The 15,000-nt window shown below is 46.9% G+C and overlaps 1 protein-coding gene and 1 long non-coding RNA gene across 2 annotated transcripts in view; both read left to right on the forward strand.

Annotated features, from left to right (window-relative positions):
- The window catches only part of kif1aa (kinesin family member 1Aa), a 200,357-nt gene that overhangs the window by 121,811 nt on the left and 63,546 nt on the right, over positions 1–15,000 (forward strand). The window contains exons 27-29 of the mRNA XM_052525192.1: positions 4,643–4,772; positions 8,772–8,937; positions 9,666–9,756. Of these exons, the coding sequence (XP_052381152.1) occupies positions 4,643–4,772; positions 8,772–8,937; positions 9,666–9,756 (387 nt within the window). The remainder of the gene's footprint in view (positions 1–4,642; positions 4,773–8,771; positions 8,938–9,665; positions 9,757–15,000) is intronic.
- On the forward strand, positions 2,762–3,244 carry LOC127908583 (uncharacterized). Its single transcript, XR_008067611.1, has 3 exons — positions 2,762–2,810; positions 2,987–3,052; positions 3,229–3,244. It is a non-coding gene; the product is annotated as an uncharacterized LOC127908583 (long non-coding RNA).

The raw sequence follows: 15,000 nt of genomic DNA on the forward strand, positions 1-15,000 counted from the left end.
CCCGATAATAAAGCCACTAGTCGGCCATATTGGCACTCCCCGATAAGCCACTAGTCGGCCATATTGGCAGGTCCCGATAAGCCACTAGTCGGCCATATTGGCACTCCAGATAAGCCACTAGTCGGCCATATTGGCACTTTTGATAAGCCACTAGTAGTTTTATATTGGCACTCCCCGATAAGCCACTAGTCGGCCATATTGGCACTCCCCAATAAGCCACTAGTCAGAGAGAAAAGCCATATTGGCACTGGTAATAAGCCACTAGTCGGCCATATTGGACTGGTAATAAGCCACTGGTATAGTCCTGATGCCATATTGGTCCTGGCACTCCCGATAAGCCACTAGTCGGCCATGATTGGCACTCCCGATAAGCCACTAGTCGGCCATATTGGCACTCCCCGATAAGCCACTAGTCTGGTATATTGGCATGACTGGATAAGTCACTAGTCTGGCCATAGGTTGGCACTCCCATATAGGCCACTAGTCGGCCATATTGGCACTCCCCGATAAGCCACTAGTCTGGTATACAGGCCATATTGGCACTCCCTGGATAAGTCCACTAGTAGGTCCATGACTGGCACTCCCCGATAAGCCTGGATGACTAGTCAGGCCATATTGGCAGGTCCTGGATAAGCCACTAGTCGGCCATATTGGCACTACCCCTAGATGAATAAGCCACTAGTCGGCCATATTGGTCCACTGACTGGATAAGTCACTAGTCGGTATATATTGGCACTGACTGGATAAGCCACTAGTAGGCCATATTGGCACTCCCCGATAAGGTCCACTAGTCGGCCATATTGGCACTCCCGATAAGCCACTAGTAGGTCCTGGATGACTCCCAATAAGCCACTAGTCTGGCCATATTGGTCCTGGACTGACCCCAATAAGCCACTAGTCGGTATATATTGGCACTGGTAATAAGCCACTAGTCGGCCATATTGGCACTCCCCATTCCTTCTCCAGAGGAATGAATGGAATTATTCATACAGTGTTTCAAGGATAATATTGCATGTATTTAAAGGCTGATTTGTCCTCGTATTTTGCAGTAACAGGTTCCTGTAGAACAAACACACAGTGTTCTGCTCATGTAACTACGTACACCTTTTCAACAATCCAGTTTAATAAATAAAGTTAAGAAAATATTACTAAAAAAATAAAGTAAAAAAAAAAACTTAAAATAACGAGGCTATATACAGGGGGCACCGGTTCCCGTCAATGTGCGGAGGTACAGGCTAGTCGAGGTCATTTGTACATGTAGGTGTGGTTAAAGTGACTATGCATCGATAATACACAGTGCGTTGCAGCAGTGTAAAAACAAAGGGGGGTCAGTGTAAATAGTCTGGGTGGTCATTTTGATTAACTGTTTAGTAGTTTTATGGTTTGGGGGTAGAAGCTGTTAAGGAGCCTTTCGAACCTAGACTTGGCGCTCCGGTACAGCTTACCGTGCGGTAGCAGAGAGAAAAGTCTATGACTTGGGTGACTGGTATATAGGTCCTGGGTGACTGGTATATAGGTCCTAGATGACTGGTATATAGGTCCTGGATGACTGGTATACAGGTCCTGGATGACTGGTATATAGGTCCTAGATGACTGGTATACAGGTCCTAGATGACTGGTATATAGGTCCTGGATGACTGGTATACAGGTCCTAGATGACTGGTATATAGGTCCTGGATGACTGGTATACAGGTCCTGGATGACTGGTATATAGGTCCTAGATGACTGGTATATAGGTCCTGGATGACTGGTATACAGGTCCTAGATGACTGGTATACAGGTCCTGGATGACTGGTATACAGGTCCTGGATGACTAGTATACAGGTCCTAGATGACTGGTATATAGGTCCTGGATGACTGGTATATAGGTCCTGGATGACTGGTATACAGGTCCTGGATGACTAGTATACAGGTCCTAGATGACTGGTATATAGGTCCTGGATGACTGGTATACAGGTCCTGGATGACTGGTATACAGGTCCTGGATGGCAAAACGGTCCTGGATGACTGGTATACAGGTCCTGGATGACTGGTATATAGGTCCTGGATGACTGGTATACAGGTTCTGGATGACTGGTATACAGGTCCTGGATGACTGGTATATAGGTCCTGGATGACTGGTATACAGGTTCTGGATGACTGGTATACAGGTCCTGGATGACTGGTATATAGGTCCTGGATGACTGGTATACAAGTCCTGGATGACTGGTATATAGGTTCTGGATGACTGGTATATAGGTCCTGGATGACTGGTATATAGGTCCTGGATGACTGGTATAAAGGTCCTGGATGACTGGTATACAGGTCCTGGATGACTGGTATATAGGTCCTGGATGACTGGTATATAGGTCCTAGATGACTGGTATACAGGTCCTGGATGACTGGTATATAGGTCCTGGATGACTGGTATACAGGTCCTGGATGACTGGTATACAGGTCCTGGATGACTGGTATATAGGTCCTGGATGACTGGTATATAGGTCCTAGATGACTGGTATACAGGTCCTGGATGACTGGTATATAGGTCCTAGATGACTGGTATATAGGTCCTGGATGACTGGTATATAGGTCCTGGATGACTGGTATACAGGTCCTGGATGACTGGTATATAGGTCCTGGATGACTGGTATATAGGTCCTGGATGACTGGTATATAGGTCCTGGATGACTGGTATATAGGTCCTGGATGACTGGTATATAGGTCCTGGATGACTGGTATATAGGTCCTGGATGACTGGTATATAGGTCCTGGATGACTGGTATATAGGTCCTGGATGACTGGTATACAGGTCCTGGATGACTGGTATACAGGTCCTGGATGACTGGTATATAGGTCCTGGATGACTGGTATACAGGTCCTGGATGACTGGTATATAGGTCCTGGATGACTGGTATATAGGTCCTGGATGACTGGTATATAGGTCCTGGATGACTGGTATATAGGTCCTGGATGACTGGTATATAGGTCCTGGATGACTGGTATATAGGTCCTGGATGACTGGTATACAGGTCCTGGATGACTGGTATACAGGTCCTGGATGACTGGTATACAGGTCCTAGATGACTGGTATACAGGTCCTGGATGACTGGTATATAGGTCCTAGATGACTGGTATATAGGTCCTAGATGACTGGTATACAGGTCCTGGATGACTGGTATATAGGTCCTGGATGACTGGTATACAGGTCCTGGATGACTGGTATACAGGTCCTAGATGACTGGTATACAGGTCCTGGATGACTGGTATATAGGTCCTGGATGACTGGTATATAGGTCCTGGATGACTGGTATACAGGTCCTGGATGACTGGTATACAGGTCATGGATGGCAGAAAGGTCCCAGTGATTTATTGGTTATTGATTTATTTACTACCCTCTGTAGCGCCTTACGGTCAGATGCCAAGCAGTTGCCATAACAGACAGGTGATGCAACAGGTGATGCAACCGGTCAGGATGCTCTCGATGGTGCAGCGGTAAAACTTTTTGAAGATCTGGGGGACCCACGCCAAATCTTTTCGGTCTCGTGATGGGGGGGGGAGGTATTGTCATGCCCTCTCACGACTGTCTTGGTGTGTTTGGACCATGATAGTTTGTTGTTGATGTGGACACCAAGGAACTTCAAACTCTCGACCCGCTCCTCCACAGCCCCGTCGATGTGAAACCATGATAGTTTGTTGTTGATGTGGACACCAAGGAACTTCAAACTCTCGACCCGCTCCTCCACAGCCCCGTCGATGTGAATGGGGGCCTGTTGGGCCCTCCTATTCCTATAGTTCACGATCAGCTCCTTTGTCTTGTTCACATTGAGGGAGAGGTTGTTGTCCTGGCACCACACTGCCATGTCTTTGACCTCCTCCCTATAGGCTGTCTCATCGTTGTCGATGATCAAGCCTACCACTGTTGTGTCGTCATCAAACTTAATGATAGTGTTGGAGTCGTGCCTGGACGCGCAGTCTTGTGTGAACAGGGAGTACAGGAGGGGACTAAGCACGCACCCCTGAGGAGCCCCCGTGTTGAGGATAGATTGATACATTCAGAGACATCCGTATCTGTCTGTCAGAGTGCCAGGTCTCTGTCCATTCATGGTTCCACCAGGCTGGGTTATACCCTGGACATTATATGCAACTAAGAAGTTGAAAATAAGCAACAGATAACGTCAGTTTACATAAATTGTTTCTCACAGTCGGGATATCAAATGTGTCAATGTAATGAAGTGGGCTATCTTCTGTATTCGTACAAATGATGAGCCTTTGACAGCTGTTGCCACTGACAGGTGAAGGTGACTATAATCTCGGTCGACCAACAGCCTAACGACCAAGCAATCGACCAGTCGACTAATTGGGGCAGTGCGAAGATGGAGGCGCAGATGACAGCGCCCCCTGTCAGCCATCTAGTGTATATATAAATCATTGTATGTACCTTCCCTAGTTTTACACAGACCTTGTAACCTCTCTTAGCTTTACTTACTGTATGCTGTCACTTGTGGTCAGTTCCAGGCTACGTCTTCTAGCTGAAATGTCAGTGGCTTGGCCACTCCCTCTATCTCTGCTAACTGTATGCCGTCTTCTAGCTAGTTAGTGACTACCTCCTAGGTTTGCTAGCTTCTCTTAAGGCTTTGCTAACTATGCTGTCCCTTGTGGTCAGTTCCAGGCTGAGTCGTGCCCCGCCGGTCTGTCCCGTACTGGGGCGTCCCAGGAGGAGCTGCGTTTCGTGGAGGGGGAGGGACAGAACTCAGAGACGGGACCCTCAGCCGATGAAGTCAACAACAATACATGTACGGGTAACCACCACTAACTGTGGTGTCTCCTCTGTGGTGTCTCCTCTGTGGTGTCTCCTCTGTGGTGTCTCCTCTGTGGTGTCTCCTCTGTGGTGTCTCCTCTGTGGTGTCTCCTCTGTCTCTGTGGTGTCTCCTCTGTCTCTGTGGTGTCTCCTCAGTCTCTGTGGTGTCTCCTCAGTCTCTGTGGTGTCTCCTCAGTCTCTGTGGTGTCTAATCAGTCTCTGTGGTGTCTCCTCAGTTTCTGTGGTGTCTCCTCAGTCTCTGTGGTGTCTCCTCTGTGGTGTCTCCTCAGTCTCTGTGGTGTCTCCTCAGCCTCTGTGGTGTCTCCTCAGTCTCTGTGGTTTCTCCTCAGTCTCTGTGGTGTCTCCTCAGTCTCTGTGGTGTCTCCTCAGTCTCTGTGGTGTCTCCTCAGTCTCTGTGGTGTCTCCTCAGTCTCTGTGTGTCTCCTCAGTCTCTGTGTAGTCTCCTCAGTCTCTGTGTAGTCTCCTCAGTCTCTGTGTAGTCTCCTCAGTCTCTGTGGTGTCTCCTCAGTCTCTCTGGTGTCTCCTCAGCCTCTGTGGAGTCTCCTCAGTCTCTGTGGTGTCTCCTCAGGCTCTATGGTGTCTCCTCAGTCTCTGTGGTGTCTCCTCAGTCTCTGTGGTGTCTCCTCAGTCTCTGTGGTGTCTCCTCAGTCTCTGTGGTGTCTCCTCAGTCTCTGTGGAGTCTCCTCAGTCTCTGTGGTGTCTCCTCAGGCTCTATGGTGTCTCCTCAGTCTCTGTGGTGTCTCCTCAGTCTCTGTGGTGTCTCCTCAGTCTCTGTGGTGTCTCCTCAGCCTCTGTGGTGTCTCCTCAGCCTCTGTGGTGTCTCCTCAGCCTCTGTGGTGTCTCCTCAGCCTCTGTGGTGTCTCCTCAGTCTCTGTGTCTCTGTGGTGTCTCCTCAGCCTCTGTGGTGTCTCCTCAGCCTCTGTGGTGTCTCCTCAGCCTCTGTGGTGTCTCCTCAGCCTCTGTGGTGTCTCCTCAGTCTCTGTGGTGTCTGCTCAGCCTCTGTGGTGTCTCCTCAGTCTCTGTGGTGTCTCCTCAGCCTCTGTGTAGTCTCCTCAGCCTCTGTGGTGTCTGCTCAGCCTCTGTGGTGTCTCGTCAAACTGTGGTGTCTCGTCAAACTGTTCTGCATTCTTGATTAGCTATAGAGAACTCTGTGTGAGGAGTCTGTCTGTGAGGCTGTGGTCTGTCTGTCGTGGGTGTGGTCTGTGTATGTGGGTGTGGCCTTCAGAAAGCCTTCAGGAAGTATTCATACCTCTTGATTTATTCCACACTTTATTGTGTTACCACCTGAACTCAAAATGGATTATATTTATTTTTATCTCACCTATCTACACACAATGCCCCATAATGACAAAGTGAAAACATGTTTTTCTAAATTATTGAACATTTATTGAAACTTAAATACAGAAATATCTCATTTACATAAGTATTCACACCCTTGAGTCAATACATGTGAGAATCACTGTTAGCAGGGATTTCAGTTGTGTGCCTTTCCAGGTAAGTCTCAAAGAGATGTACAATCCACACCTGGATTGTACAATATTTGCATATTATTATTTTTCAAATTCTTCAAGCTCTGTCAAATTGGTTGTTGATCATTGCGAGACAGCCATTTTCTAATCTCGCCAGAGATTTGTAAGCCGTTTTAAATCAAAACTGTAATTAGGCCACTCAGGAACATTCAGTGTCTTCTTGGTAAGCATCTCCAGTGTATATTTGGCCTTGTGTTGTAGGTTATTGTCCTGCCAAAAGGGGAATGTATCTCCCAATGTTTGTTGGAAAGCAGACTGAACCACGTTTTCCTCTCAGATTTTGCCTGTGTTTCGCTTTCTTCTTTTATTTTTCTCCTAAAATACTCCCTAGTCCTTGCTGATGACAAGCATACCCATAACATGATGCAGTCACCACCATGCTTGACAATATAAAGAATGGTACTCGGAGATGTGATGTGTTGTGTTGGATTTGCCCCAAACATAACGCTTCGCATCCAAGACCTAAAGTTTATTTCTTTGCAACATTTTTTGGCAGTTTTACTTTTTATTGTCTCATTCCAAACAGGATGCATGCTTTGGAATACATAATATAATATACCATCCAAAGTGTATTTAAAAACGTCACCACGCTCGAAGGGATATTCAATGTCTGCTTTTTCATTGGAAAACCTCCCTGTTCTTTGTGGTTTAATTCTGTTTTTAAAAATGTCACTGCTCGACTGAGGGATCTTACATATATGTATGTGGGGAGCAGAGATGAGGTCGCTCAAATACCATGTTAAACACTATTATTGCACACAGAGTCCATGCAACTTATTATGTGATTTGTTACCCATTTCTACTCCTGAACTTTGTTAGGCATAATATAACACAGGGATTGAATACTTATTGTTTAACAGTGGGTGAGTGAGGGGTGTGGAGTCAGACGCAGAGAGCAAAAGTAAATGGGGGAAAAAAACACTTTAACGTCCTCTACAAAGTAACAGGTCAAAATTTGGACGAAGCCCTAAACACAGGTGCAAACAGACCCAAAACCTTAGTTACAAAAACCCGGACAGCGAAAACCCAAAAGACAACGATAAACGTTGTCCTGGACGTGCCACAAACGTAACAATAACAAGCCAGCACAAACACCAGTGGGCTAAAGGAACTTAAATAACACCCATCCCAAAACCTCAACAAGGATCAGGTGAAAACAATTAGACAAAACCAAACGAAAAGGAAAAGGGGATCGGTGGCAGCTAGTAGACGACGAGCGCCGAGCGCCACCCGAACAGGAAGGGGAGCCACCTTCGGTGGCAGCTAGTAGACGACGAGCGCCGAGCGCCACCCGAACAGGAAGGGGAGCCACCTTCGGTGGCAGCTAGTAGACGACGAGCGCCGAGCGCCACCCGAACAGGAAGGGGAGCACCCTTTCGGTGGCAGCTAGTAGACGACGAGCGCCGAGCGCCACCCGAACAGGAAGGGGAGCCACCTTCGGTGGCAGCTAGTAGACGACGAGCGCCGAGCGCCGCCCGAACAGGAAGGGGAGCACCCTTTCGGTGGCAGCTAGTAGACGACAAGCGCCGAGCGCCACCCGAACAGGAAGGGGAGCCACCTTCGGTGGCAGCTAGTAGACGACGAGCGCCGAGCGCCACCCGAACAGGAAGGGGAGCCACCTTCGGTGGCAGCTAGTAGACGACGAGCGCCGAGCGCCACCCGAACAGGAAGGGGAGCCACCTTCGGTGGCAGCTAGTAGACGACGAGCGCCGAGCTCCACCCGAACAGGAAGGGGAGCCACCTTCGGTGGCAGCTAGTAGACGACGAGCGCCGAGCGCCACCCGAACAGGAAGGGGAGCCACCTTCGGTGGCAGCTAGTAGACGACGAGCGCCGAGCGCCACCCGAACAGGAAGGGGAGCCACCTTCGGTGGCAGCTAGTAGACGACGAGCGCCGAGCGCCACCCGAACAGGAAGGGGAGCCACCTTCGGTGGCAGCTAGTAGACCGGCGACGACGACCGCCGAGCGCCACCCGAACAGGAAGGGGAGCCACCTTCGGTGGTATGCGTGACGTATTGACTCAAGACATTTCAGCGTTACATTTTTCATTCATTTGTAAACATTTCTAAAACCATAATTCCACTTTGACATTACGGGGTATTGTGTGCAGGCCAGTGACACAACATCTAAATGTAATCCATTTTAAATTCAGGCCGTAACACAACAAAATGTGGAAAAAGTCAAGGCAGGTGACCTTCTGAAGGCACTGTAAGTGTGCTTGGTCTGTGTTCATATCTACATAATGCTAAATGTATTTATGTACAGGTAGGTAGTGTGTTTATCAGTATGCCAGTGTGAGGCAACTGCCTGACGTTATACTGTGTTGTTTTAGGTAAGGATGTAGTGTTGGTGAAGAGAGAAATAGCTCAGTGTGCCATAATGAAAAACACAGGAAGCATAACTACATTCTCTTCTTATTCATGCGTCTGTTTTAACCCTCTGTAGCCGGTCCAGATGACTTGGAGAGCCCCCTGAAGACCAACCTGGAGGGAGGAGCTCTGGACGGAACCCTGGAACACCTGAGAATAGGTAACATCCTCACCTTCAGAGTGACGGTCCTCCAGGCCTTCAGCATCTCAGCAGAGTACGCTGACATCTTCTGCCAGTTCAAGTAAGTTGTTGTTGTTTTTCTTCATCTGCTTCTGCCTCTTCTTCTGCCTCTTCTTCTGCTCTTCTTCTGCTCTTCTTCTGCTCTTCTTCTGCCTCTTCTTCTGCTCTTCTTCTGCTCTTCTTCTGCTCTTCTTCTGCCTCTTCTTCGCCTCTTCTTCTGCTCTTCTTCTGCTCTTCTTCTGCTCTTCTTCTGCTCTTCTTCTGCCTCTTCTTCTGCCTCTTCTTCTGCTCTTCTTCTGCTCTTCTTCTGCCTCTTCTTCTGCTTCTTCTTCTGCTCTTCTTCTGCCTCTTCTTCTGCTCTTCTTCTGCTCTTCTTCTGCCTCTTCTTCTGCCTCTTCTTCTGCTCTTCTTCTGCTCTTCTTCTGCCTCTTCTTCTGCTCTTCTTCTGCTTCTTCTTCTGCTCTTCTTCTGCCTCTTCTTCTGCTCTTCTTCTGCTCTTCTTCTGCCTCTTCTTCTGCCTCTTCTTCTGCCTCTTCTTCTGCCTCTTCTTCTGCTCTTCTTCTGCCTCTTCTTCTGCTCTTCTTCTGCTCTTCTTCTGCCTCTTCTTCTGCTCTTCTTCTGCCTCTTCTTCTGCCTCTTCTTCTGCTCTTCTTCTGCTCTTCTTCTGCCTCTTCTTCTGCTCTTCTTCTGCTTCTTCATTAAGATCTATCAGATCTTTATGGTCTATCGGACATTGTAACAGACGGAGTGATAGCTAACGAGGCCCTCACTCTTTCTGACCATCTATAGTTTCATCCACCGCCACGACGAGGCCTTTTCCACAGAGCCTCTGAAGAACACAGGGCGAGGTCCTCCTCTGGGCTTCTACCACGTTCAAAACGTAAGCAGTTGAATGATTAATGAAAAGTATGTGCTAATATGATAGGCTACAGAATCAGTCACACACAGGTAATGGGGACTAGAAGGCCGAATAGTTGTCAGATAAAAAAAAAAAAAGAATTTCAGTAGTCCAAGTAGAATTTTTGCAAGGGTCCCCTCGCGGGGTAATCCTTGAATTGATTTTGTTCATAAATTGACAGCAACCGTATGTCTGGTTGCCATCTGAACACAAGGAGTGCTGTTCACATGTTTAGTTTATAGTCCTGGAACCAGGAAGACGTGAGGCCTCTTGCCAGTTGAGGAAAAGGTTCCAATGGTCGATTCATCGGCTCATTCAACGCTGACATTGTTCTGTGATCTGAGCAGCCCCATGAATCAATCATTTCTCCAAAGGAGGGGTATTTTGTATACTCTCATAACATATTCCAACATCCATGTGAAGACAGAAAAACATACTTTTCCTTGGACAAGTGAGGGTAGTACACTGAGGGGACAAAAAATGTATGAACACCTGCAATTTCCATGACATAGACTGACCATCAGCTAGGATCGCTTGTTAAATCCACTTCCATCAGTGTAGAGGAAGGGAGGAGACAGGTTAAAGAATGATTTTTAAGCCGTGAGACAGTTGAGACATGGATTGTGTGTGTGCCATGCAGATGGGTGAATGGGCAGGACAACACAGTTAAGTGTCTATCAACGGGGTATGGTAGTCAGTGGCAGGCGCACTGATTTGTGTCAAGAACTGCAACGCTGCTGGGTTTTTCACGCTCAACAGTTTCCTGTGTGTATCAAGATTTGGTCTACCACTCAAAGGACATCATTGGGGCATCATTGAAGCATTGGAGTCAACATGAGCCAGAATCCCTGTGGATAGGGTAGCCATTTGATTAGGTGTTCAGGAGTCTTATGGCTTGGAAGAAGAAGCTGTTTAGAAGCCTCTTGGACCTAGACTTGGTGCTCCGGTACCGCCTGCCGTGCGGTACCAGAGAGAACAGTCTATGACTAGGGTGGCTGAAGTCTTTGACAATTTATAGGGCCTTTCCCTGACACCGCCTGGTATAGAGGTCCTGGATGGCAGGAAGCTTGTCCCCAGTAAAGTACTGGGCAGTTCGCACTACCCTCTGTACTGCCTTGCGGCCGGAGGCCGAGCATTTACCATACCAGGCAGTGATGGTGCAGCTGTAGAACCTTTTCAGGATCTGAGGACCCATGCCAAATCTTTTCAGTCTCCCGAGGGTGAATAGGTTTTCTTGTGCCCTCTTCACGACTGTCTTGGTGTGCTTGGACCATGTTAGTTTGTTGGTGATGTGGACACCAAGGACCATGATAGTTTGTTGGTGATGTGGACACCAAGGACCATGATAGTTTGTTGGTGATGTGGACACCAAGGACCATGTTAGTTTATTGGTGATGTGGACACCAATGACCATGTTAGTTTATTGGTGATGTGGACACCAAGGCACTTGAAGCTCTCAACCTGCTCCACTGCAGCCGCGTCGATGAGAATGGGGGCGTGCTCTGTCCTCCTTTTCCTGTAGTCCACAATCATCTCCTTTGTCTTGATCACGTTGAGGGAGAGGTTGTTGTCCTGGGCCCACACAGCCAGGTCTCTGACCTCCTCCCTATAGGCTGTTGTGTCATCGGCAAACTTAATGATGATGTTGGAGTCATGCCTGGCCGTGCAGTCACGAATGAACAGGGAGAACAGGAGGGGTCTGAGCACGCACCCCTGAGGGGTCCCTGTGTTGAGGATCAGCGTGGCGTGTTGTTACCTACGCTTACCACCTGGGGGCGGACCGTCAGGAAGTCCAGAATCCAGTTGCAGAGGGAGGTGTTTAGTCCCAGGGTATTTAGCTTAGTGATGAGCTCTGAGGGCACTATGGTTTTGAACGCTGAGATGTAGTCAATGAACAGCATTCTCACATAGGTGTTCCTTTTGTCCGGCAGTGTGGAGTGGAATAGAGATTGCATCATCTGTGGATCTGTTGGGGCGGTAGGCAAATTGGGGTGGGTCTAGGGTTTCTTGGACAATGGTGTTGATGTGAGCCATGACCAACCTTTCAAAGCACTTTACGGCTCCAGACGTGAGTGCTACGGGTTGATAGTCATTTAGGCAGGTTACCTTAGTGTTCTTGGTCACAGGCACTATGGTGGTTTGCTTAAAACATGTTGGTATTACAGACTCGGACAGGGAGAGTTTGAAAATGTCAGTGAAGACACTTGCCAGTTGGTCAGAACATGCTCGCAGTACACGTCCTGGTAATCCGTCTGGCCCAGCGGCCTTGTGAATGTTGACCTGTTTAAACGTTTTACTCACATCGGCTGCGGAGAGCGTAATCACACAGTATCCGGAACAGCTGGTGCTCTCATGCATGTTTCAGTGTTATTAGCCTCGAAGCGAACCTAGAAGTAGTTTAGCTCATCTGGTAGGCTCTTGTCACTGGGCAGCTTGCGGCTGTGCTTCCCTTTGTGGTCTGTAATGGTTTGCAAGCCCTGCCACATCCGACGAGCATCAGAAACCAGTGACTGATGTGGTGTAGTCCTCAATGCCATTGGAGGAATCCCGGAACATATTTCAGTCTGTGCTAGCAATGCAGTCCTGTAGCTTAGCATCTGCGTCATCTGACCGAGTCACTGATACTTCCCACTTTAATTTTTGCTTGTAAGCAGGAGTCAGGATGATAGAATTATGGTCAGATTTGCCGAATTGAGGGCGAGGGAGAGCTTTGTATGCGTCTCTGTGTGTGCAGTGAAGGTTAGATTATTTTTTCCCCTCTGTTTGCACATTTAACATGCTGATAGAAATTTGGTAAAACTGATTTTAAGTTTCCCTGCATTAAAGTCCCCGGCCACTAGGGGCGCTGCCTCTGGGTGAACGTTTTCTTGTTTGCTTATGGAGGAATGCAGCTCATATAATGCTGTCTTAGTGCCTCTGACTGTGGTGTTATGTAAACAGCTACAAAGAATATCAAATCAAATCAAATCAAATGTATTTATATAGCCCTTCGTACATCAGCTGATATCTCAAAGTGCTGTACAGAAACCCAGCCTAAAACCCCAAACAGCAAACAATGCAGGTGTAAAAGCACGGTGGCTAGGAAAAACTTAGAAAGGCCAAAAGCTGGAAGAAACCAAAGGAACCATAGTCCACTTGTCTTCTGGCTGTGCCGGTAGAGATTATAACAGAACATGACCAAGATGTTCAAATGTTCATAAATGACCAGCATGGTTGAATAGTTTTGCAGAACAGTTGAAACTGGAGCAGCAGCACAGTCAGGTGGACTGGGGACAGCAAGGAGCCTTCATGTCAGGTAGTCCTGGGGCACGGTCCAGGGCTCAGGTCAGTTGAAACTGGAGCAGGAGCATGGCCAGGTGGACTGGGGTACAAGGAGTCCTCATTATTAGTCCTGGGACATGGTCCTAGGGCTCAGGTCCTCAATTTAGAGAAAGAAAGAGAGAATTTGAGTATTCCACTTAGATTCAACAGGACAGAGGAAGAAGTACCCAGATATAACAAACTTTGACCCTAGCCCAAGACACATAAACTACTGCAGCATAAATACTGGAGGCTGAAAGGATCTCAGGAAACACTATTGGCCCCATGGAAAGAAGGTTCAAACAGGAAGGATATAACCCCACCCACTTTGCCAGGCACATCCCCCACACCACTAGAGGGATATCTTCAACCACCAACTTACCATCCTGAGACAAGGCCGAGTATAGCCCACAAAGATCTCCGCCACGGTACAACCCAACTCTTGAGGGGGGCAATTCTTCCCGTTTTGAAGACAGGCCGACCACAACAGTGAATCAACCAGAAGGTGACACCCTAGGGAAGCCAGAGAGCCCCATTGCAAGCCAGTGACTCAGCCCCTAACAGGGTTAGAGGCAGAGAATCCCAGTGGACATTAGGGGAACGGATGAATACAGATGAAAACTCTCTAGGTAGAAGTGTTTTTATCATGAGATACTCTACCTCGGGCAAGGGAAGATTTTACACCAGCTGTTTTTACAAAAACACATAGTCCACTTGTCTTACTCAGTTTGTTCTATCCTGCCAGTGCAGTGTATAACCAGCCAGCTGTATGTTGATAGTATTGAGGCTGTTCAGAGTGGAGGGATTGCAACTCAATATTAGGAAGGTGTTCTTAATTTTTTGTACACTCAGTGTGTATCATACACATCCTGAGTACAAGGTCTTATTATTATTATATATATCTCAAAACACTTTTAACCATGTCATTTTAAGTCAGTTTACATTGTTTCTTGAGGGCTACTTCCGGTGAAATTGGAGGGTGCGCAATTTAAATAAATAATCATAAAATTATGGATATTTAACATTTACAAGTGTCTTATATCGGTTAAAAGATTACATTCTTGTTAATCTAACTGCATTGCCTGATTTACAATAGGCTTTACAGCGAAAGTATGCCATGCGGTTGTTTGAGGAGGGCGCCCCACATCCAAATATTTTTTAACCAGCACAGGTTTCATAAATTCACAAATAGCGATTAAATATTCACTTACTTTTTTGAAAATCTTCCTCTGTTTTGCAATCCGAAGGGTCCCAGCTACATGTAGTGTCGTTGTGTTAGGTAAAATCCTTATTTTTTTCCATTTATTTGGCGCTATCGATTTGACTAATCCACTCGTTCAACTTGCAGAGAATGGAAACCAAAAAGCTACTGCTAAACTTTGTTAAAACAAGTCAAAATACATTTCTATTTAATCCTCAGGTACCCTAAAATCTAATTAAATTAATATTTCATTTGTAAAGAAGTATGTTCAATAGGAAAGTGATATTAGCAGGTACACGTCCTCTTCATCGCGCGCACAGACTGATTTCCAACTCTTGAGTCCCAGTACTAAAACTCATTATTCTTCCTCGTTTTGGAAGAAACAAGCCTGAAACCTTGAACACAGAATGTTGACATCTAGTGGAAGCCATATGAATTGCAATCTGGGATTTTCTCCTACCATATCTATTGTGTTATAGTTTCATACATTATTTTAACATTTCTACCAAATTCAAAGTGTTTTTCTATCCAATGGTACCATAGCCTGAAGAAGTTTTAAATATGTTTTTTAGGCACTTTGTGTGCAGTTTGTTGCTTTCCATATCAATAGATATTTATTGTATTTCTTCCTGCTTACAGTTTAATGTAAAACACTTTACTAATGTAGAAAGGGCTTAACCTGTGGTTTCGAGCAATAGCATTAGTTCGGGTGTGTAATTATAGCC

This window comes from Oncorhynchus keta, chromosome 1, assembly GCF_023373465.1.
Source record: "Oncorhynchus keta strain PuntledgeMale-10-30-2019 chromosome 1, Oket_V2, whole genome shotgun sequence".
In the NCBI taxonomy this organism is placed as follows: domain Eukaryota; kingdom Metazoa; phylum Chordata; class Actinopteri; order Salmoniformes; family Salmonidae; genus Oncorhynchus; species Oncorhynchus keta.